This window comes from Procambarus clarkii, chromosome 56, assembly GCF_040958095.1.
Source record: "Procambarus clarkii isolate CNS0578487 chromosome 56, FALCON_Pclarkii_2.0, whole genome shotgun sequence".
NCBI lineage: Eukaryota > Metazoa > Arthropoda > Malacostraca > Decapoda > Cambaridae > Procambarus > Procambarus clarkii.
In genome coordinates, this window is record NC_091205.1 from 26,225,442 (window position 1) to 26,247,941 (window position 22,500).

At 46.6% G+C, this 22,500-nt stretch overlaps 1 protein-coding gene across 6 annotated transcripts in view; it reads left to right on the plus strand.

Annotated features, from left to right (window-relative positions):
• The window catches only part of Rim (Rab3 interacting molecule), a 157,852-nt gene that overhangs the window by 109,710 nt on the left and 25,642 nt on the right, over window positions 1-22,500 (plus strand). For all 6 annotated transcript variants that reach the window (XM_069305952.1, XM_069305953.1, XM_069305954.1 and 3 more), the window contains exons 11-14: window positions 13,782-13,963; window positions 15,279-15,569; window positions 15,811-15,943; window positions 17,120-17,146. In XM_069305952.1, the coding sequence (XP_069162053.1) occupies window positions 13,782-13,963; window positions 15,279-15,569; window positions 15,811-15,943; window positions 17,120-17,146 (633 nt within the window). The remainder of the gene's footprint in view (window positions 1-13,781; window positions 13,964-15,278; window positions 15,570-15,810; window positions 15,944-17,119; window positions 17,147-22,500) is intronic.

The window sequence follows — 22,500 nt, forward strand, 5'->3', positions numbered from 1 at the left end:
TGCCATCCCTGAACCCATGTTGATGCTGTGTTACAAAGTTCCTTCGCTCCAGATGCTCCACTAGTTTTTTTCGCACAATCTTCTCCATCAGCTTGCATGGTATGCAGGTTAGGGACACTGGCCTGTAGTTCAGTGCCTCCTGTCTATCCCCTTTCTTGTATATCGGGACTACGTTAGCTGCTTTCCAAGTATCTGGCAGTTCCCCTGTGTGTGTGTGTGTGTGTGTGTGTGTGTGTGTGTGTGTACACAGACTCCTGGGAAATAAGGTCTGAGGGTGGAAATAGCACGCTCCGGCCCCCTATAAGCCTCAGAAAACACGTCACGAGGAAATGTTGGATGTGGTGGTAGTGGTAGTGGTGGTGGTGGTAGAGGTCGGTCCTCGTGGTAGGGGGGAAGTGGGTGTGGTTGCTCATGGTTGTGGTGGTAGTGGCTGGTACTGATGGCATTGGTTATGGCTGAGCCTGGTTGTAGTCTTAGCTGTGGGTAGTGGTTGTGGAGGTGGTAACAGTCGTGGTAGTGGCTATGATAGTGGTGGTGGTAGACTGGTGGGATGGATAGCATACTGGTGGTAGGGAGTAGTTGTGATGGACACAGATACTCTGTGGTTAGATGAGGAATAGAGTATATATGGAGAACTAAAGTATAAACAGTTCCTTCCTGGCGGATATTCGTGGGCCCCAAACACAAATATCCAAACACCAAACATGGATATTTAAAATATCCACACGCGGATATGGAAGACCTACATGTGGTTGCTGAAAGGACAAATTTTCAGCAACCCCAGCGGTTTATATCCGGTGGGGTTCGAAACCCGGATATCCGGATATGGCGGGTATTGGGTGCTGGCCTAACCCCTTCCGTAAACAGCAGTATAGAGACTCTTCGCGCTCTCCTCTAAACCCGCGTGATTACTCTCTGGCTCCCACCGCGCCGGTCCTCCTGCTGGTCATGGTGCCTCTGCGCCTGCTGCCTCTCTCTGGTTCCTGCGGCTGCTGCCTCTCTCTGGTTCCTGCGTCTGCTGCCTCTCTCTGGTTCCTGCGTCTGCTGCCTATCTCTGGTTCCTGCGGCTGCTGCCTCTCTGGTTCCTGCGGCTGCTGCCTCTCTGGTTCCTGCGTCTGCTGCCTCTCTGGTTCCTGCGCCTGCTGCCTCTCTCTGGTTCCTGCGTCTGCTGCCTCTCTCTGGTTCCTGCGTCTGCTGCCTCTCTCTGGTTCCTGCGTCTGCTGCCTATCTCTGGTTCCTGCGGCTGCTGCCTCTCTGGTTCCTGCGGCTGCTGCCTCTCTGGTTCCTGCGGCTGCTGCCTCTCTGGTTCCTGCGGCTGCTGCCTCTCTGGTTCCTGCGGCTGCTGCCTCTTTCGTCTTTTTTCTTTGTCTGCTGCTTCCTTAGTTTGTTTTCTTATTCTACTACATATTTCATCTGCTTCCTTGGTCTGCTGCATGTCTCGTTCGCTTTCCCATTCACGTTACTGCCTCTCCCTCCTCTCTCATCTTATCTTCTCCTTCTTTCCCTTTGCTCCTTCCTCTCGCCTTCTGTCCCATCCATCCGTTCATCCCCTCCCCTTGACCTTGACTATTCTTCCTCTTTCCCGCATTTTGTGTCGTCTTTCTAACAGTTTTCCCTCTCTCCTTTCCTTTCTTCCTTTCTTCCTTCCTTCCTTCCTTCCTTCCTTCCTTCCTTCCTTCCTTCCTTCCTTCCTTCCTTCCTTCCTTCCTTCCTTCCTTCCTTCCCATCCCCCTCTCCCTCACAGCGCCCGGATGACCACCTCCTTTAACAACTCAATAACTAATTAACTGCTTATTATGGGAAAATGGGTTGCCAGTTAGGTGGGAGATGTCTGGCAACGGAGAGCCGGCTGCCTTTTTTTTTTGTCTGTATCTGGCAATTTTGATTTATTTTTTTGTGTTTCAATATGGGATGATGGTCACTCAATTTTCTTTTTTTTTTTGGGGGGGGGGGGGGGGGGTTGTGTATGTGTAATTAATTTTGGTGTGTGTGTGTGTGTGAGATTGATGATTGTTTCATGCAGGTCCGGGTTTCAATCCCCCGACCGTCCAAGTTATTGGGCACTATTCCTTTCCCCCCGACCCATCCCAAATACCTTATCCTGATCCCTTCCCACGTGCTATTATAGCCTAATGGCTTGGCGCTTTCCCCTGATAAATTCCCTCCCTCTTCAATTTAACATTTTAATTGTCCGGATACAGGGGTGGGTGGGGGGTGGGGGGTTGGGGGTGGGGGGGGTTGATTGTTGTTCAGTTGGGCTTTGCATCGTATTCTCTGAGGGGCAAAGTTGGGACATGTAAATGACTAGAGAGAGGAATAGATTGAAATAGATACCTGTGTAAACAGTGGAATATATTGATCAGAGAGAAGGGATTGTAAGCCAAGGGAACGAGTGACAAAGATAGACAGAGAGAGAGAGAGAGAGAGAGAGAGACAGAGAGAGAAAGAGAGAGAGAGAGAGACACAGAGAGAGAGAGAGAGAGCGAGAGAGAGAGAGAGAGAAAGAAAGAGAGAGAGAGACTGAGGGAAACAGATAGACGTAGAGAGAGAGAGAGAGAGAGAGAGAGAGAGAGAGAGAAAGAGAGAGACTGAGGGAAACAGATAGACGTAGAGAGAGAGAGAGAGAGAGAGAGAGAGAGAGAGAGAGAGAGAGAGCGTAGGGAATAAAGATTAGGTACAAAAAGACAGTTAACAGACAGACAGACAGGTCAACAGATATTAACATATCCACAGGAGATACAAAATACACAGCTACATATATCAAATACCTTCCTGGCGTCCAGTACACACATTCAGTACTTAAATAAGTACTAATCCCAACAAAAGCAGGAATTCAAGTACTATAACATAAAAATAAACTGAGCAGGATAAACACAAGAGGAAAGGTTCACGTAGAAAAGCAGAACAACCTACGCTGGGTGAAGTACCTTGGTAAGGGGAACCGGTTAGGTAAGGGAAACAACTCTAGGGTAATGTGAACCGCCTAGGTAAAGGGAACCACCAAGGTAGGTGTTATATCGAAGGCTCCTTCAGCCTTGCCCCTCTACTCACCTCACCTGAGCGTCAAAAATATTCGAGGATTATGGATGCGGTGCTGTTCGGCAGGATTAAATTAAACTGACAATAACACTGATATGGCGATGGATAATGTTGTGTTGACAGAGATGGTGTGCGGTTAGTTGGTGTCTGGGGTGGTAGTGGTGGTAGGAGGGTTGTGGCTGATTGTTGTGGTGGTAGGGGGGGGGGGTAAAGGGGGGGCAGGATGTGGTGGTAGTGGGAAGAGGAATTATAGCTCTTGTTGGACAATTTAGCATAAGCTGTCAAGGTAAGTCTTCTTGTAATTTGCATCTCTATGGTATGACTTAAAGTTATATCTATTTCTTAAGTCTTCCTCCTTTTTTTTTGATAAGGTGGGACGTTGCCAGACCGCCTTTGTGTCATGTATTTGAAGTGTTCTCAATGTTCAACACCGCTGTTCTTGGTCTTGTTTCTAAGACCAAGTCTGTAGACTTTCTGGTCCGGTTTGTAATGTCGTGTAGTCTTACTCTCTCGGTCAGACGAGGAGTCACAATAACGTGGCTGAAGTATGTTGACCAGATCCACACACTAGAAGGTGAAGGGACGACGACGACGTTTCGGTCCGTCCTGAACCATTCTCAAGTCGATTGGACTTCTCTTGTGATCGTTCTCGTGTGTTGAGAATCTTCAGTAAACATTGGTAAGAATGTGCTTACTTCCTCCGTTCGAAAACTTAGAAGTAATGGAAACAGTTTGGGCGCTAATACTGCCCCTTGAGGTACGCCACTTATTACTTCCACTTGTTCCCCCCATTTTGATATCTTCGCTCTCACTGTGACTCTCTTCCCCTTTCTTCGTGATAAACCAGACTTTGATTGTTTTCATCTTGTCTTATAACTTTAATAAGTTGGTCAAGCACGATTTACCTTCATTGAATTCATATAAATATTTGAATTTGTAAGTGCTCGATAAGGCTCTTTCTAGTCAGTATCTATAATAACTTTGCAGAAGATATCTGTTAGTGTCTAAGTGTAAGGGCAGCTGTTGTTCCAGTTTGTAAACATACTTCAAGTGTTTATTGAGTTCTTTGCACACACTTCTTTGTCGTTCTTTGTGTGCGAGCATCTCTCTCTTTAAGTAGCTTAGTCACTAGGTCATCCTCGAACGTCTTCATCCTAATGGTTGTTATGTAATGATTTAGGGTGATCCTTGGCTTTGGTTGCTATGTCATTCTTATGCATGGCAAGAGTGAGGGCAGGGTTGAAGGCAGGGGTGAAGGCAGGGGTGAAGGCAGGGGTGAAGGCAGGGGTGAAGGGCAGGGGTGAAGGCAGGGGTGAAGGCAGGGGTGAAGGCAGGGGTGAAGGGCAGGGGTGAAGGGCAGGGGTGAAGGCAGGGGTGAAGGCAGGGGTGAAGGCAGGGGTGAAGGCAGGGGTGAAGGCAGGGGTGAAGGCAGGGGTGAAGGGCAGGGGTGAAGGGCAGGGGTGAAGGCAGGGGTGAAGGGCAGGGGTGAAGGCAGGGGTGAAGGCAGGGGTGAAGGCAGGGGTGAAGGCAGGGGTGAAGGCAGGGGTGAAGGGCAGGGGTGAAGGCAGGGGTGAGGGCAGGGTTTAGGGCAGGGGTAAAGGGCAGGGTTGAGGGCAGGGTTTAGGGCAGGGGTAAAGGGCAGGGTTGAGGGCAGGGGGGCAGGCGACGGGTGGGGCGGTGGGAATAGAGTGCGAAGCTTTAAGAAGAACTATGGTGCAAGCGAGGCGGCGGCTGTCTCCCGAACCGGGCTCCTGCCACCACCACTACCACCATCACCACCATCCTCACCCTCACCACCACCACCACCATCAACACCACAACTACAGACACGGGCATTATGTCAGCTGATGACCAAAACACATTAAGCGGTTAGGGAAGTGTGTGTGTGTGTGGTGTGTGAGTGTGTGTACTCACCTATTTGTACTCATAGTGCTTGCAGGATCGAGCATTGACTCTTGGATCCCGCCTTTCTAGCCATCGGTTGTTTACAACAATGACTCCTGTCCCATTTCCCTATCATACTTAGTTTTATAATTATGAATAGTTTGCTTCCACAACCTGTTCCTTAAGTGCATTACAGTTTTCCACTGTGTGTGTGTGTGTGTGTGTGTGTGTGTGTGTGTGTGTGTGTGTGTGTGTGTGTGTGTGTGTGTGTGTGTGTGTGTGTGTGTTTCTCCACCACAACAATCATCCCCAAACCCCACCACTATTGAGGATTTGTTTTTACTAAATTGAGTAGATGCTGGCTATTGTTTATACTTCTCTCTCTCTCTCTCTCTCTCTCTCTCTCTCTCTCTCTCTCTCTCTCTCTCTCTCTCTCTCTCTCTCTCTCTCTCTCTCTCTCTCTCTCTCTCTCTCTCTCTCTCTCTCTCACTCTAAACCACCCCATATACACACCTGCTCTATACATGTTGTACCTAATAGCCAGAACACACTTCTTAGCCTAGTATGCAAGGCCCGGTTTGACTAATAGGCACAGTGATTTTCGTTATTTTCAAAAATTGTTTACAATTGGTTTATTTTAATTAATACTATTATATTAAGAACATGATTTAGTACATGTTAATTTAGATTAGGGTTAAAATCATATATATAATGTAATGGAAAGATTTATCAGTTCATAATAATTGTTTTTTTTTTAAATGTATAGCTTTAGGAAAATCTACTGAAACCCACTCCACCTTTAGAGACTAAATAAAAGATAGAGTCGTTGGCGAACTACATAATCTACACTTAGCTAGGATGGTTTAGAAGGATGGAGCAAAACCTGACGCGGCGAAGGGGTCCTGTGTACAGTTAACAATGGTTTTTGAAGCAACTTCAACAGCTGGTGATGATTTTGCTTCAAAATCAAAGCCCGTTGCTTCCCATTTTAGTGTGGCGTAAGTCGCACCTCCTCATCCCACCTTCGCTGTCATTCTTCCCTGGTGTGGGAAAGTGTGCATTTTAACCCCTTGGATTTGACAGTAGAGTGACGGGCGCGCTTCCTGCGGGCCGGCGTACGACCTAAGACGGGCCCAAGAGATTGGCTCTGTTCCTTCTCTCCGTCTTTTCCCCAGATCCTTGTTTTCATATTCCTTACAAGTGCTTCCAAGTGCTATATAGTCGTGTTGCCAGCGCTTTCTCTTGATAATTTCCTCGGTGCTAAGACACGTGAATCATACATTATTTAATATTTATTTGCCTTTGGAAAGATTGCTATTATTTCTGGATGCCTCTTTGTTCATTCGATCCCTGGTATAAGTCCACGAGCCAAACATATTTGTCTCAGAGTACATATTTGTACTCTGAAACATATTTGAAACAGAGTACATGAAACAGAGAAACATGAAACAGGGTACAGAAACATATTTGTTCTTGCTCGTACAGCCGCCTGTTATCACAGTGGCGGCTGACACACTGTTGGCTAATCGTAGGAATATCCTGGATTGTACCTGGATGGGGTTCTGGGAGTTCATCTACTCCCCAAACCCGGCCCGGGGCCAGGCTTGACTTGCTAGAGCTTGGCTTATGAGATCCCACAACCACCACCACTCACCACCATAGCTAGCATCGCTACACCCCCTCATCTAACTACCACATTATTCAACACCACTACCACCGTCTACCACCGTCTACCACCAGCACCTCCAACTTCATCAGCTCAGGAAATTGTAACAAGGGGCAGATGCTAATCAGTCAAGCAATCGCGGCGTCCATTTCCACACTATTTAACACTCACGTATAATTTTTCACAACCCAAGGACGAGTGAGGTGAGGGAAGGTTGTTACAGTCAATAGAATGCATCAAACGGGACAATCGTTGCAACAGATTACCTTGTATTATAAGTTTATTATAGTCTCTCCCGATGTGATAATGTTATTAGTCGTTTTCTCTTGTTGGCTTCTTGTTTGAGTGTAAAGTGTTTAATGGCACTTATTTGTTGGGATATATCTATAGTATTTCGTTTGTGTGGTACCATTCACTTTTCCTTACACGCCCTACCTACTCCTCTCTCTCCCTTCACCTACCTTCCCCTCTCCCTCCCCCTTCATTCCTATCTACCTTTCCCTACCCTCTCTCCTTCGCTCATTCAGAAGGGTAAACTAAAGTTATTTTACACCAAGGGGTAAGAAGGTCCATTAGATTTATCCTCGCCCTTATTATATTGCAGAGAGAGAGAGAGAGAGAGAGAGAGAGAGAGAGAGAGAGAGAGAGAGAGAGGGAAGGGAAAAGGAAGAATGGGGAGGAGTGTGTGAGGAAATGACAGTGAAGATGGTGTCAATGAGGATGGTGATGATGTCGATAGTGCTTAGTATAATGAAGACAATGATGTTAGTGAGGATGAGGGCGCCGACCGTGATGAAACTTCCGTTTTGTTCAACACTTCGACTTGACCTTTATCTGGCTCTTCAACCTTCGACTCTCGACCCGCATCTGGCTCTTCAACCTTCGACTCTCGACCCACATCTGGCTCTTATACCTTCGACTCTCGACCCGCATCTGGCTCTTCAACCTTTGACTCTCGACCCACATCTGGCTCTTATACCTTCGACTCTCGACCCGCATCAGGCTCTTCAACCTTCGACTCTCGACCCGCATCAGGCTCTTCAACCTTCGACTCTCGACCCGCATCAGGCTCTTCAACCTTCGACTCTCGACCCGCATCAGGCTCTTCAACCTTCGACTCTCGCCCCGCATCAGGCTCTTATACCTTCGACTCTCGACCCGCATCAGGCTCTTATACCTTCGACTCTCGACCCGCATCAGGCTCTTCTACCTTCGACAATACCTATGCTCCTCGAACCTGTAAAAGCAAGCTGTAAGGGGGTGCCAAGAGTAATTACAAGTGATGTTTGAGGGGGAACAGTGTGGTGCCTAAGTACACTACAGTTAATGGTGGCTTTACATGACCTATTAGGGGATGAGGAGGAGGATGATGTGATTGTCCACGAAGTTGGAACAGTTGGGGGAACCGAAGTGTGTGTGTGTGAGTGTGTATGTGTGTGTGTGGGTGTGTGTGTGTGGGTGTGTGTGTGTGTGTCTGGACAGGGCGCTGCCGCTGCAACTCAAGGGCTCAGGATCGATCCACTCCCCTTCACTCCAGACTGAACTGTGCAGAGTATTGTACAGTCGCGGTTTGCCGAGGCTGACCACTCACAGTCCGCCTCCACTTGAGTGAGGGGTTCTTCTTGAAGGAGTGCCTGCTTGAGTGGGGGCGTCTTCTTGGATGAGGAGCTCCGTGAGTGGGATTCTTTTTGAATGAGTAGCTCCGTGAGTGGGATTCTTTTTGAATGAGGAGCTCCGTGAGTGGGATTCTTTTTGAATGAGGAGCTCCGTGAGTGGGATTCTCTTCAATGAGTAGCTCCGTGAGTAGAATTCTTCTTGAATCAGGAGCTCCGTGAGTGGGATTCTTCTTGAATGAGTAGCTCCGTGAGTGGGATTCTTGAATGAATACCTTTTTTGAGTAGGAATGCTTGCTTAAGTGCTTTGTCTGCTTGAGTAGGGCTCCTGATGAGCCTGTCTGCTGGAGGAGAGGGTTTGTTTAACAGGTGGTCTAAGCAGATGTCTGCTTGACGGATGTGTGTTTGAGTGGAGATCTGATTGAGTGAGTTACCCTTGAGAGTGTACTCGTGTCTTTGTCTCTTTAAGAGTGGGACTCCTCCAACCACCATCCACAAGCACAATACTCACTCATATATAGCCACAATACTCACTCATATATAGCCACAATACTCACTCATCTACAGCTACAATACTCACCACCAGTCACAACAATCAGGCACAACATCACAACACCATCACTCCACCAGACACTTCAATACCAACCCCCATCCACAACCACAATTGCCCCCACCATCGCCTCACCCTATTCCTTCAACACCACCACCAGTATGTTCACTACCAGCACAACAACCACTAACACCACTGTCACCATGCTCACTACAGCCTCCACCGCAACAATAGTTGTCCTCATCACCACAGCAACCACTAACAGCTTCTTCACCACTACCACTATCACCACCACCAGCACCACCACCACAACGACCACCATTCCGTCAAGACAGTTGAGTCAGCTTGAGTTTCCGGAAGTATAAATTATAGAGTTTCTTAAGGGGTTTCTGTGTCACCTCCATGTCGAGTCTGCTTGGTCAGTGTGAAGCCCTTCACACACTCATATGTCTCTCACACACTCACACTTCTCTCACACACTCACACTTCTATCACACACAGTCACACTTCTCTCACACTTATATTAATATATCTTCACTCCTTCTGAAGATGTATTAATATACGAAAGTACTTAAGGAAATTCCTGTTTCAATTTTCCTCCGTGGTCTGACACTCACATTTTTAATCACGTGTTTATTTTCGTGATATATATATATATAGCGATGATGGCTTGCAGCCTTCTCCTGATGGCTCCCTTTCCCATGTGACGCCACTGTCTGAACCAGTTCGGCAATATGTTCATACTGACGGAACTGTCTCACACGTAAACAGTAACTGTTAGAATCTAATTCTAACAGTAACACTGTTAGAATCATTTCTTTCTTGGAAGAAAACTAAAGAAAACTCGTTTAATATATTAATACCACCTCTATGGAAGCCTTTTCGGGGTGATTCTTAACGAATGACAAGTGTGTCTGAGGCCGTCTTCTAGACGTCGGGGCAAGAGAGTGCCAAGTGGCACTGGAGACGTGTTCTCCGACTCCTTCACTAACTGCTTACACATTCCCCCCCTCCTCCCCCCCCCCTCGCCAGCCCGAGGACAGTCGAAATGTTGTTGTTGTTGTTAAAGATTCGCTACCTGGAACAAAAAGTTCCAAGTATCACGGGCTATGGTGAGCCCGTAGAGTCGAAATGTTAATTTGTTTAATGGTCCTCGGCACTACTGCAAGAGGTTATCAAAAGTTAGTGTAGCTGGAGCCGAGATGAGTAAGGAGGCGGACTCTAGGCGCCCCGGGTGGAGGCGCCCCGGAGTGGAGGAAGCAGACAGAGCCAGGGAAGAGCTCCTTAATATTTTCACACTGCAGAGCTGAATAAGGAGCACGGGAGGAGACATGTGCTCGATAAGGAAACAGAACTTCAATACCGAAGTAGGAGGTGAGGAGAGGACTCATCAGGAGACATAGGTCAGACGACGAGGAGGAGGAGGAGGAGGAAGAAGAGAAGGAGAAAGTGGAACATCTTCAGCAGTTAACACGAGTAACACAAGGAAGATGCAAGCCACATAGTGAACACACAAAACATCTAATAATATGTCCAGAACCTGTCCCCTCTCCTCTCTCTCTCTCTCTCTCTCTCTCTCTCTCTCTCTCTCTCTCTCTCTCTCTCTCTCTCTCTCTCTCTCTCTCTCTCTCTCTCTCTCCCTCCCTCCCTCCCTCCCTCCATCTACGCCCATCATCCGGGGGTGCTTCCCCCACGGTGGGCAAGTGGCAGTGTTGTCGTGGTACAACACCTCTCCAGCACCTCACGGCTTATCTTCTTCTAGTAAATACGCGTTCGGAATCAGCAATGGAGTCAGTCTGCTGGAAGGAATGGTTCAACTGGCAGAGTTCCAAGGATGGTGGTAGTGGTGGTGGTGGTGGTGGTGGTAGAGAGAGAGGCCATGGTGGCTTGCTGACCTAGGAGAGAGAGAGGAGTCAGTGGTGAGGTTTGTGAAGGAAGATACAGAGAGGGGCTTCTATGGAGGTTGGTAAGCTATGACAAGACTTACTTGGTAAGTCTTGAACCTCTCCCCCCCCCCACCTCAGCCTCGGTTGCCACTACTACCACCAACTACTTTGACTTGTATAATTGTTATTATTATGTAATTTTAATAAGAATGGGAAGTTTGAGAGTATATAGCGTTCGGGTGAAGAATAACAACTGTATAATATATAGTCTGTTAGACATTTGCTTTAATCGAATAACACAATATGATCTAATTGATTAGTGTTGACTATGTTTGGTTCATACTGGAGCCATGAATAATTTTGCAGACGAGGAGTCACAATAACATGGCTGAAATATGTTGACCAGACCACATACTAGAAAGTGAAGGGACGACGACGTTTCGGTCCGTCCTGGACCATTCTCAAGTCGATTGTGAATGGTCCAGGACGGACCAAAACGTCGTCGTCTCTTCACTTTCTAGTATGGCGGTTTGGTCAACATGAATAATTTTGTCGTGGGAAACATCTGCAGTGAAAATCTCCTGACTGTCTAGACGGCATGATCTCCTCACTGTCTAGACAGCATGGGGCCCCTAGACCGTCTAGACAGCATGGGGTTCTTGACTCTTTATACAATATTATTCCTTGTCTGTCCAGACGGCATGACTCTCTAGGCCGTGTGGCCCCTTTGACTGTATTGACGGTATGGTTCCTTGACTGTCTAAACTGTCTAGATCTCTTGACTAACCTTGACGGTATGATCAGCTGACAGTCTTACTAGCTATTCTCAACCACGCCACATTGGTTCCACTGACTCGAGACGCTAAGAGTGAAGAGAATCAAGACGGAACATGATCTCTTGGACAATGTAGACAATCTTACTCAGTAGGTTGTTGCTGTTAGGTAAACTCAAGATCATTTTTAGAAGTATATTATCCTCTGCTTTTCCCAAGCGGCACTTAAAGGAAGTTATTGTTCACTCTTGCATAAGGCCACAGTTAATATTTTGTCCTATGCCGCGCCACGACTCCTGGTCTCTTTTAGTGGCTGTAGAACGCTCTGAATTAGACGTACTTGTACTCGCCTCTCCTATCCACATCCTAGCCTATCCTCTCACCCTTACGCCATCCACATGCCCTCTACCCTTGCCCCATCCCCAGAGCTCCCAGCCTAGTGTGACCTATGTATCCGTGTCTCTTGGCGCGAAAGAGCTGGCTGAAAGCACTCCACAGTCCCCCGTGCATACGTACTGAAGAGTACGGCCACGTACACACGTAGGCAGCCATGCATATTGACCCTCCGTGGTTCTGGTTGGTGTTGACCTTCAGGTCAAGGGGTATAGTTGAGTTATTCCATAACTTTGGAATCCGTGTTTGGGTCAGCCTCGGCTGATTTGTTGTGTGTGTGTGTGTTTACTAGTTGTGTTTTGCGGGGGTTGAGCTTTGCTCTTTCGGCCCGCCTCTCAACTGTCAATCAACTGTTTACTAACTACTTTTTTTTTTTTTTTTCCAACACCACACACACACACCCCAGGAAGCAGCCCGTGACAGCTGACTAACTCCCAGGTACCTATTTACTGCTAGGTAACAGGGGCACTTAGGGTGAAAGAAACTTTGCCCATTTGTTTCTGCCTCGTGCGGGAATCGAACCCGCGCCACAGAATTACGAGTCCTGCGCGCTATCCACCAGGCTACGAGGCCCCAATGTGTGTGTGTGTGTGTGTGTGTGTGTGTGTGTGTGTGTGTGTGTGTGTGTGTGTGTGTGTGAGTTTACAAATACCCGCGTGTGTATCTGTTGTGTGTGTGTGTGTTCATCTGGTTGTGCTTGCGAGGGTTGAGCTCTGGCTCTTTCGGCCCGTGCGTGTGTGTGTGTGTGTGTGTAGTGTGCGTGTGCGGGTGCGTGTGCATGTGTGTACTTACGTAGTTGTGCTTGCGAGGGTTGAGCTCTGGCTCTTTCGACCCGTGCGTGTGTGTGTGTGTGTGTGTGTGTGTGTGTGTGTGTGTGTGTGTGTGTGTGTGTGTGTTTGTGTGTGTAGTGTGTGTGTATAGTGTGCATACGCTTGTGCATGTATGTACGTGTGTGTGTGTGCGCCCACGTGTGTGCGTGCACGCGTGGTGTGCGCCCTTCCGTTTCTCCCGGTGCGTGTTGAAGGCATTTATTCTGCATACAGGTCAAATATGAAGCTCGCGTCACAAGGAACACCTATATATAGATCTTATCAAATATACACCCAGACGGAGGTCGACGAGGGTCAAGGTCTAGCCAGCGTGTGCATTATATCCATTGGTCTTGCGATAGACAAATCAACAGGGGGAACAATGTCGTGGAAACATATGTCAATGTATTTGCAATTGCTCCTTGCTGTGATTTGCTCCGTGAGAGGCAGGTGTCTGGAGGTAGGACCTAATGAGACTTATTAATTAAGGAATTGCTCCTACAATTGCTCTATCTGTCTGATTTCTGAGAGAGAGGGAAAGAAAGAGAGAGAGAAAGAGAAGAGAGAGAGAGAGAGAGAGGGAGGGAGGGAGGTGCTAGCTGCTAGTACAGTAAAACATAATAATAATATTAATTTTAATAACACTCGAGATAAAGTTTTCTAATAAATCATCTAATACATGTTTGACGTCATTGTTCATATCATTGACGTTAGAAGCTGTTATAGTGACATCACGAGTTGTCTTGATGACTATAATATATATATGACTATAGTATACATATCTGGGACGTCATCAAACACGTGATACAACTATATGTACTGATGACATCACGAAACAATAAATTTATCTTTAAAACAATCACTAATATCATCTCAAGTCATTACACCATCGCTAACAATCCCTCCATCCCCCCACCATCCCTTGTACATCACACTACCATCAATACCTCCACTACTACCACCTGCATCACCACTAACTCAACCACTGGCTCTAGTTCCCACCTTCTGGAGGTCAACCTCAATCAATTCCTCCACCCAGAACTTTCCTGGAAACCTCAAAAGTGGGTTCGACTCCGAAGCCCATGACACGGGCCCCCCTGGAGGCAACCCACCCACCTACAATGTCCGTGTACTAACCGTGTGCGTGTCTCTCTCCTCCTTGCGGCAGCGGCGTGGCATGTACGTGGACACGGAGTCGGCCTCCACCATCGCCTCCACCGACCACTTGTCCCCGCCCTCCACCACCTCGCGCCTCAGCGAGTCTGACATGAGCGACCTGGAGGAAAGCTCCCTCCACCGCGAACGACGCACCGACGGCGCCTCCATCAGCAGCGTCGGCTCCTCCTCTAGGTAAGCAAGGGCGGGCCGGAGGGGCTGTAGAGCACACCCCCTTCCCCCCACGTAGCTAAGTTGTCCACTTATGTAGCCCTGAGCTCCACTTAGGTACCCCCTCAAGATCCACTTATGTAGCCCTCGAGATTCACTTATATAGCCCTGAGCTCTACTTATGTGGCCCTGAGATTCACTTATGTAGCCCTGAGCTCCACTTATGTAGCCCTGAGTTTCACTTAGATACCCCTCAAGATCCACTTATGTAGCCCTGAGCTCCACTTAGGTACCCCTCAAGATCCACTTATGTAGGCCTCGAGATTCACATATGTAGCCCTCAAGCTCCACTTATGTAGCCCTGAGCTCCATTTATGTAGCCCTGAGCTCCACTTAAGTAGCCATGAGCTCCACTTATGTAGCCCTGAGCTCCACTTATGTAGCCTTGAGCTCCACTTATGTAGCCATGAGCTCCACTTAGGTTGCCCTGAGCTCCACTTATGTAGCCCTGAGCTCCACTTATGTAGCCCTGAGCTCCACTTATGTAGCCCTGAGCTCCACTTATGTAGCCCTGAGCTCCACTTATGTAGCCCTGAGCTCCACTTATGTAGCCCTGAGCTCCACTTATGTAGCCCTGAGCTCCACTTATGTAGCCCTGAGCTCCACTTATGTAGCCCTGAGCTCCACTTATGTAGCCCTGAGCTCCACTTATGTAGCCCTGAGCTCCACTTATATAGCCCTGAGCTCCACTTATATTGCTCTCAAGCTCCACTTACGTAGCCCTTGAGCTCCACTTATGTAGCCCTTGAGCTCCACTTATGTAGCCCTTGAGCTTCACTTATGTAGCCCTGAGCTCCACTTATGTAGCCCCGAGCTCCACTTATGTAGCTCTGAGCTGCGCTTATGTAGCCCTGAGCTCCACTTATGTAGCCCTGAGCTCCACTTATGTAGCCCTGAGCTCCACTTATGTAGCCCTCAAGCTCCACTTATGTGGCCCTCAAGCTCCACTTAGGTAGCCCTCAAGCTCCACTTATGTACCCTCAAGCTCCACTTATGTGGCCCTCAAGCTCCACTTAGGTAGCCCTCAAGCTCCACTTATGTAGCCCTTGAGCTCCACTTAGGTAGCCCTTGAGCTCCACTTATGTAACCCTTGAGCTCCACTTATGTAACCCTTGAGCTCCACTTATGTAGCCCTTGAGCTGCACTTAGGTAGCCCTGAGCTGCACTTAGGTAGCCCTGAGCTCCACTTATGTAGCCCTGAGCTCCACTTATGTAGCCCCAAGCCCCTGGAGCGGGTGTAGGCACCACCGTAGGGTAGTAACGTAGTGTGTGGTTGCAGTCCGCCGCCCGAGGAACGACAGATGGTTGGGTCGGGGCTGGATCACCGGTCGCGGCGCGACACGTCGTCGCCCCCTGGGAGCCGCCGGCGCACGACGACCATCGTCACCCGCGAGGACGCGAGGTACCGCGCCAAGGATCTGACGCTGCCCGCGCACGCCGCCACCCGCGCCCGCAGCCATTCTGCGGCGCCCACAGATTCGCCGTCGCTACATGTGTCGCGCTCGCGGAGCAAGTCTCCTCGCCGCGCTCCTGAGCCCGCGAGTCGCTCCCTCTCCCCTCCCGAAGCCAGGTAAAGCCCCCTCATCTCCCCTCCCTCCACTAATACGTTGCAATTTTCAACGGATTGGTCGATTCCATCCAGAAAATGCGACCTATTAGAACGAGAGGACGAGCTGTGGTCTCTTAAAAGCTTTCCCCCTCTCGTGGCTTCATGTGCTACAAGTTTTGCTGAAGCTTTTTCCATGTTAGTGTTGTGAAGGGGTGCCATGAGGTGCCATGGAAGGGTGACTGAGAGTTCCTTCTTTTCACAGGCCCGGGTACGGTGGCTCCGGGAGGATACCATCGCGCAGTGCCACAGCTACACCCACTGGCTCCCCCAAGAAACGACAGCTGCCCCAAATACCTGTCTCGCTGCAGCACGCATCTAGAGACAAGGTCACGCAGGTGGGTGTTGATGGCTTATGGTGTTACGTCGCTAAATCGCGTGTTGTCTCAAAAGTGTTCCCCTCACAACAGGTGTTAGTTGATTATAATGTTTACTCACAACAGGGGGTTTAGTATGAGACAGCCGGTCATACCAGATGATTTTATGAGACGTCAACTTCTGTTGTGAGTGAGCAAATACATGGTGTAGATGAAGGTCCACTTATGTGAAGGTCCAACACCTGATGAGTTCACTCATAACAGATGTTGGCCACCTCATAATTCCTGTGTTTTCTCTCCCACTCCCCGAATTACTGACTCATGCCTTCGCTCATACTTTTAATTCCTCATTACTGCATTATAATGTTCCTTCAATCATTTCCATGAGGTGTAAATTTCTCATAATGCAAGTTTTTTTTTTTCATACCATTTGAGGGGCTCTCCCTCATATTTTAAGTGCTGTTTTACACATTAAGTGTTGGTTTCTCATAAAAGAAACGTTCTTCCACATCAATTGTTGTTTCACTCACGATGCAAGTGTTGCTTCACTCACAATAAAAGTGTTTTCTCACTTTCAAAGTGTGTTGGTCACTTATAATACAAGTGTTCCGTCACATACCACTTATTATTCCTTCATGCTCTAAGTGTTCACTCACTCTTGGTGTTAATTCCTCATGATACAAGTGCTCGATTACTCACACGTGGTGTCAACTCCTCATAATGCAACTGTTTTCTCATTCATACCAAGTGTTATCCCCCTCATAAGATAAGTGTTCCCTTGTTCCCATTAAGCGAAAGTCTCGTTTCATGCAGGTCGGCGTTCAATCCCCGACCATCCAAGTGGTTGGGCACCATCCCTTCTCCCCCAGTCCCATCCCAAATCCTTATCCTGACCTCCCCTCTCCTTTCCAAGTACACTGTAATGGCTTGGCGCTTTCCCCTCCTGATAGTTCCTCACCATTTCCTCATGATACAAGTGTTCCCTCACACCAATTGTTTAACACCCTCGTGTCATGAGTTCTCACTCATCCTCACATCCTCATGTATCTCCATATAGTCCCCCATAGACATGACGTACCTTCCTTAGGGCCTGTATCCATGTGACGTTATTATGTTGTAATCATTAAAGGCTATGAGTCCCTGTCTCTTTCTCTCCCTATGTTGTGTCCCCTCACTCAGTATTCCTCCTCCCGGCAGCATACCTACATGGAGAGATCACCTCAGGTAACCACCTCAGCACAGTAGGGGCAACCTTATCCTCCAAGGCATTTGTTCAGAGTACTTCCTATACACTGGCATCAACCAGCCTTTTTTTCCCATCCGTGTTAAAATTAAAATGGCTTGCCCCCTTCTCTGTGGGTGTATTTAGCTGCTGTTGATGTGTCTCCTGCGGTAGTACTTTGAGCGTTTGCCATGTGGATTATATATATGTGTGTGTCTTGGTGTTTGTTAATTTATTATAGAGAAATTTGTAGATATTTTAGAACTTGTAATTAGTAGATGTTTGTGGCAATCTAGTTGTTAATGCTTCTAGGGGATTGGATTGTGTGTGTGTGTGTGTGTGTGTGTGTGTGTGTGTGTGTGTGTGTGTGTGTGTGTGTGTGTGTGTGTGTGTGTATTTGTTTGTGTGTGTGTGTGTACTCATCTAATTATGCTTGCGGGGGTTGAGCTCTGGCTCTTTGGTCCCGCCTCTCAAAAGTGTGTGTGTGTGTGTGTGTGTGTGTGTGTGTGTGTGTGTGTGTGTGTGTGTGTGTGTGTGTGTGTGTGTGTACACGTGTATGTATATATGTGGGGGAGCGTACATGTCTAGGAACTAATTTTGTGAGGAGTGGAAGTGATTGTGAAAATACTGGTAGCGGTGGTTGTGAAAAAAGCGATAACGACAGTACTAGTTCAATTGCTGTTGTTGTTGTTGGTGATGGTGGTAGTGATAGTGGTAGAAGTAGTGGTGATGGGAATGGTGGTGATGGCGTTTAATGCCCTCCTTTTCAGCCTCTGCGCCACCTTGAGGTAAGGGTATGATGGGGGCGCCCTTTACTCCCCTTCCCTCCCTCCCACCCCATCCCATCCACCCATTACCACACCTGCCTCCCTCCCATTGTGTGTGTGTGTGTGTGTTGCGTGCGTGTGCGTGTGTCCGGCTGCACTACCAGCCCGCAGGATGATGCAATAAAGGGAACAGATCCATCTCCTCTCATTGCCTTTGTTCCGCGACTGTGTAAAATCGATACTTAGGATAACCTCCCCCTCCCCTCTCCCTCTCCCTCTCTTTCCCCCACCTGCCCCTCCCCCCCTCCTCTCCCACCACACCTGTTTTCTCTCCCCACACCTGTCTCCTCCCCCCTCACACCTGTCTCCTCCCCCCCCGGACACCTGTCCTATACACAAACACCTGTCCTCTCTCTCCTAACCTGTTTGACAGGGCCATTGCAAGGATTGCCAACACAACACTTGCCATCCTAGCAATTGCACTCTCAATACCACCTCTTGTAGACGTTGGAAATAGATAAACACAACGATTCACATCCATATAGACACAGGTATATATACGTAAAGACACAAATAGACATTCAGACAAACAAACACACACACACACACGCACACACACACACACACACACACACACACACATCGCAAGCAAGGCAAAGACTCAGCCTAAATTGCTGCATAGCCACATCAGGAGAAAAACAACAGTAAAGGAACAGGTTATGAAATTAAGGTTAGGGGCAGAAGGATTCACTACAAACGACAAGGAAGTGTGTGAGGAACTGAATAAGAAATTCCAGGAGGTCTTCACCTTGGAGCAAGGAGAAATCCCAGAGATAAGAGAGGGAATAGCTAACCAGGAACCACTGGAAGAGTTTGAGATTACCAGCGGGGAAGTAAGGAAGTGTTTACTAGAATTGGATGTGACAAAGGCTATAGGTCCAGATGGAATCTCCCCTTGGATACTAAAGGAAGGAGCAGAAGAACTGTGCCTCCCGCTCTCCATGGTGTATAACAAATCACTGGCAACAGGGGAACTGCCAGAAATTTGGAAAGCAGCTAACGTAGTCCCGATATACAAGAAAGGGGATAGACAGGAGGCACTGAATTACAGACCAGTGTCCCTAACCTGCATACCATGCAAGTTGATGGAGAAGATTGTGCGAAGAAAGCTAGTGGAACATCTGGAGCGAAAGAACTTTGTAACACAGCATCAACATGGATTCAGGGATGGCAGGTCCTGCCTCACAGGGTTACTTGAATTCTATGACCAGGCAACAAAAATAAGGCAAGAAAGAGAAGGGTGGGCAGACTGCATATTTTTGGATTGTCAGAAAGCCTTTGACACAGTGCCACACAAGAGGTTAGTGAAAAAACTGGAGATGCAGGCTGGAGTGAAAGGGAAGGTACTCCGTTGGATACAGGAGTACCTAAGTAACAGGAGACAACGAGTCAGTGTGAGGGGTGAGGTCTCAGATTGGCGAGACGTTACGAGTGGAGTACCGCAGGGGTCAGTCCTTGGACCTATACTGTTTCTGATATATGTAAATGATCTTCCAGAGGGTATAGAATCGTTTCTCTCAATGTTTGCCGATGATGCAAAAATTATGAGGAGGATTGAAACTGAGGACGATAGTAGGAGGCTACAAGATGACCTAGACAGACTGAGTGAATGGTCCAACAAATGGCTGTTGAAGTTCAACCCGAGTAAATGCAAAGTAATGAAACTAGGTGGTGGAAATAGGAGGCCAAACACAGGATACAGAATAGGAGATGAAGTACTTAATGAAACGAACAGAGAGAAAGATCTAGGAGTTGATATCACACCAAACCTGTCTCCTGAAGCCCACATAAAAAGAATAACGTCTGCGGCATATGCGAGGCTGGCTAACATCAGAACAGCGTTCAGGAACCTGTGTAAGGAATCATTCAGAATCTTGTACACCACATATGTAAGACCAATCCTGGAGTATGCGGCCCCAGCATGGAGCCCGTACCTTGTCAAGCACAAGACGAAGCTGGAAAAAGTCCAAAGGTATGCCACTAGACTAGTCCCAGAACTAAGAGGCATGAGTTACGAGGAAAGGCTGCGGGAAATGCACCTTACGACACTGGAAGACAGAAGAGTAAGGGGAGACATGATCACAACCTACAAAATCCTCAGAGGAATCGACCGGGTAAACAAAGATAAACTATTCAACACTGGTGGGACGCGAACAAGGGGACACAGGTGGAAACTGAGTACTCACATGAGCCACAGAGACGTTAGAAGGAACTTTTTTAGTGTCAGAGTAGTTAACGGATGGAATGCATTAGGCAGTGATGTGGTGGAGGCTGACTCCATACACAGTTTTAAATGTAGATATGATAGAGCCCAGTAGGCTCAGGAATCTGTACACCAGTTGATTGACAGTTGAGAGGCGGGACCAAAGAGCCAAAGCTCAACCCCCGCAAGCACAAATAGGTGAGTACAAATAGGTGAGTACACACACACACACACACACACACACACACACACACACACACCAGCCCATCCTCCTACTTAGTACTTTTAGTAAAGATGTGGACCATTGAACATATATTGACATGATGGACAATTAGTAAGTATAATTCTGGTGTTACTGAATTTGAACAAACCCGAAAAGGATTTGAATGTATTTTATTTATAAAACGTAACCTAACCTAACCATCCTAGGCCTGATATAGACAATCTGAGGCCTAATATATCACATTTAATTGCTATATTAGACCTACGAATATTTCAATTTTTGTTAACTATTTTTTCCGAAATCAATAAAGGGAATAATGCCAAACTCTGCTAACTGTCCATTGCGTTAATATCCGTATGATGGAACACATAGCTATAAAAAGAACTATCTCTACAGGAGGATGGATTGACAGATAGACAGACATAAAGACAGTCAATCAGATACACAAACTTATATATATATATATATATATATATATATATATATATATATATATATATATATATATATATATATATATATATATATATATATATATATATATGCGGAAAATCCACAGAGAAATATGAAATGAGGTGAACGTTTCGGCTTTGTTAAAGCCTTCTATTCTTCATAAAGCCTTCATATACCTTCATATACATATAAAGCCTTCAAAGGCTTTAAAGCTATAAAGCCTTCATATACAATATTCCATATTGTATATGGAATTCTTTGAAACAAAAATCTTATCCAAGATTATCCCGGCTAATGTGGTTTGGTATAGGTATGTTGATGATATTTTGTGCTTATGGCCGTGTGACAAAGACCAGATAGTTTTTCTTAATGAACTCAATTCTTTGGTACCTTCAATAAAATTCACTTGTGAGACTGAGGAGAATGGTACTCTTCCGTTTTTGGACATTATGATTCATAGAGTCACTAGAAAGTTCAAATTTAATGTGTATAGGAAACCTACCAACGTGGGGTCGTATGTTCATTTTTATTCGAATCATCATAGTAAAGTTAAACAGGCAGTATTTTCAGGAATGTTTCTACGAGCTTTGAGGGTTTGCAGCCCTGAGTTTTTTGATGAAGAGATTGCTAAAATATATGAAATTGGGAAGAGTTTACAATATCCTAAGAGGTTTTTGGATTTCTCGTTTGTACAAGCCAAGCGTACGTTTTATAATCACGTCCCTAAAGCGAAACCAAAAATTATTAACTCATTGGTGGTACCTTATGCGAGTGGACTTGAAAAATTGTCTCTGATTTTTAAGAAACTTAATATAAATTTGGTGTTCACTAATAGTACGATCAAATCCAATTTAATAAAAAACTCCCCTGATACAGCAGGTTGTGTGTATTCGATTCCCTGCAATGATTGTGATTCTGTGTACCTTGGACAAACAGGAAAGTCCTTACAATTGCGGTTGTCACAACATGCTTATAGTATTAGAACTGCCCAAACGTCTAATGCATTGTATCTACATACGAGTTTATGCGATCACAATATTAACTGGAATGGGGCAAAAAGCATTACCAATTGTGGGGATTTCGTGGAACGGAATTTGATTGAGTCTGCTCTAATCAGTCAGTGTCCAAATCTTCTTAATGTTAGTACTGGAATGTACAAACTTGATCCATTTTTAAGTTATAATATTGCACAACAGTTTAAGAAACAACTCTGATAGAGAGGCTTACAATGTCTCATTATAATTGTATATTCATATATTGTGTGTTCATGAGGCTTTTCTTTAATCTTTCATCCTTATTCTCTGACCGCTTAATCCTCTTTGACCATTCTAAGCTAAGCTATACCTGTTTTTGGTTAATTACACCTGACCAACCCTTGGGATGGGGTGGTCAGGTGTCGGCCTATATATCTTCCCCCTTCTCCCTTCTCCTTAGTCAGTCTGGTGTTGACAAAGGCTTTAACAAAGCCGAAACGTTCACCTCATTTCATATTTCTCTGTGGATTTTCCGCATAAAATGATCAGTGTTTTGTGATCGTCAATTGCATATATATATATATATATATATATATATATATATATATATATATATATATATATATATATATATATATATATATATATATATATATATATTTAGGGGTACCACCAC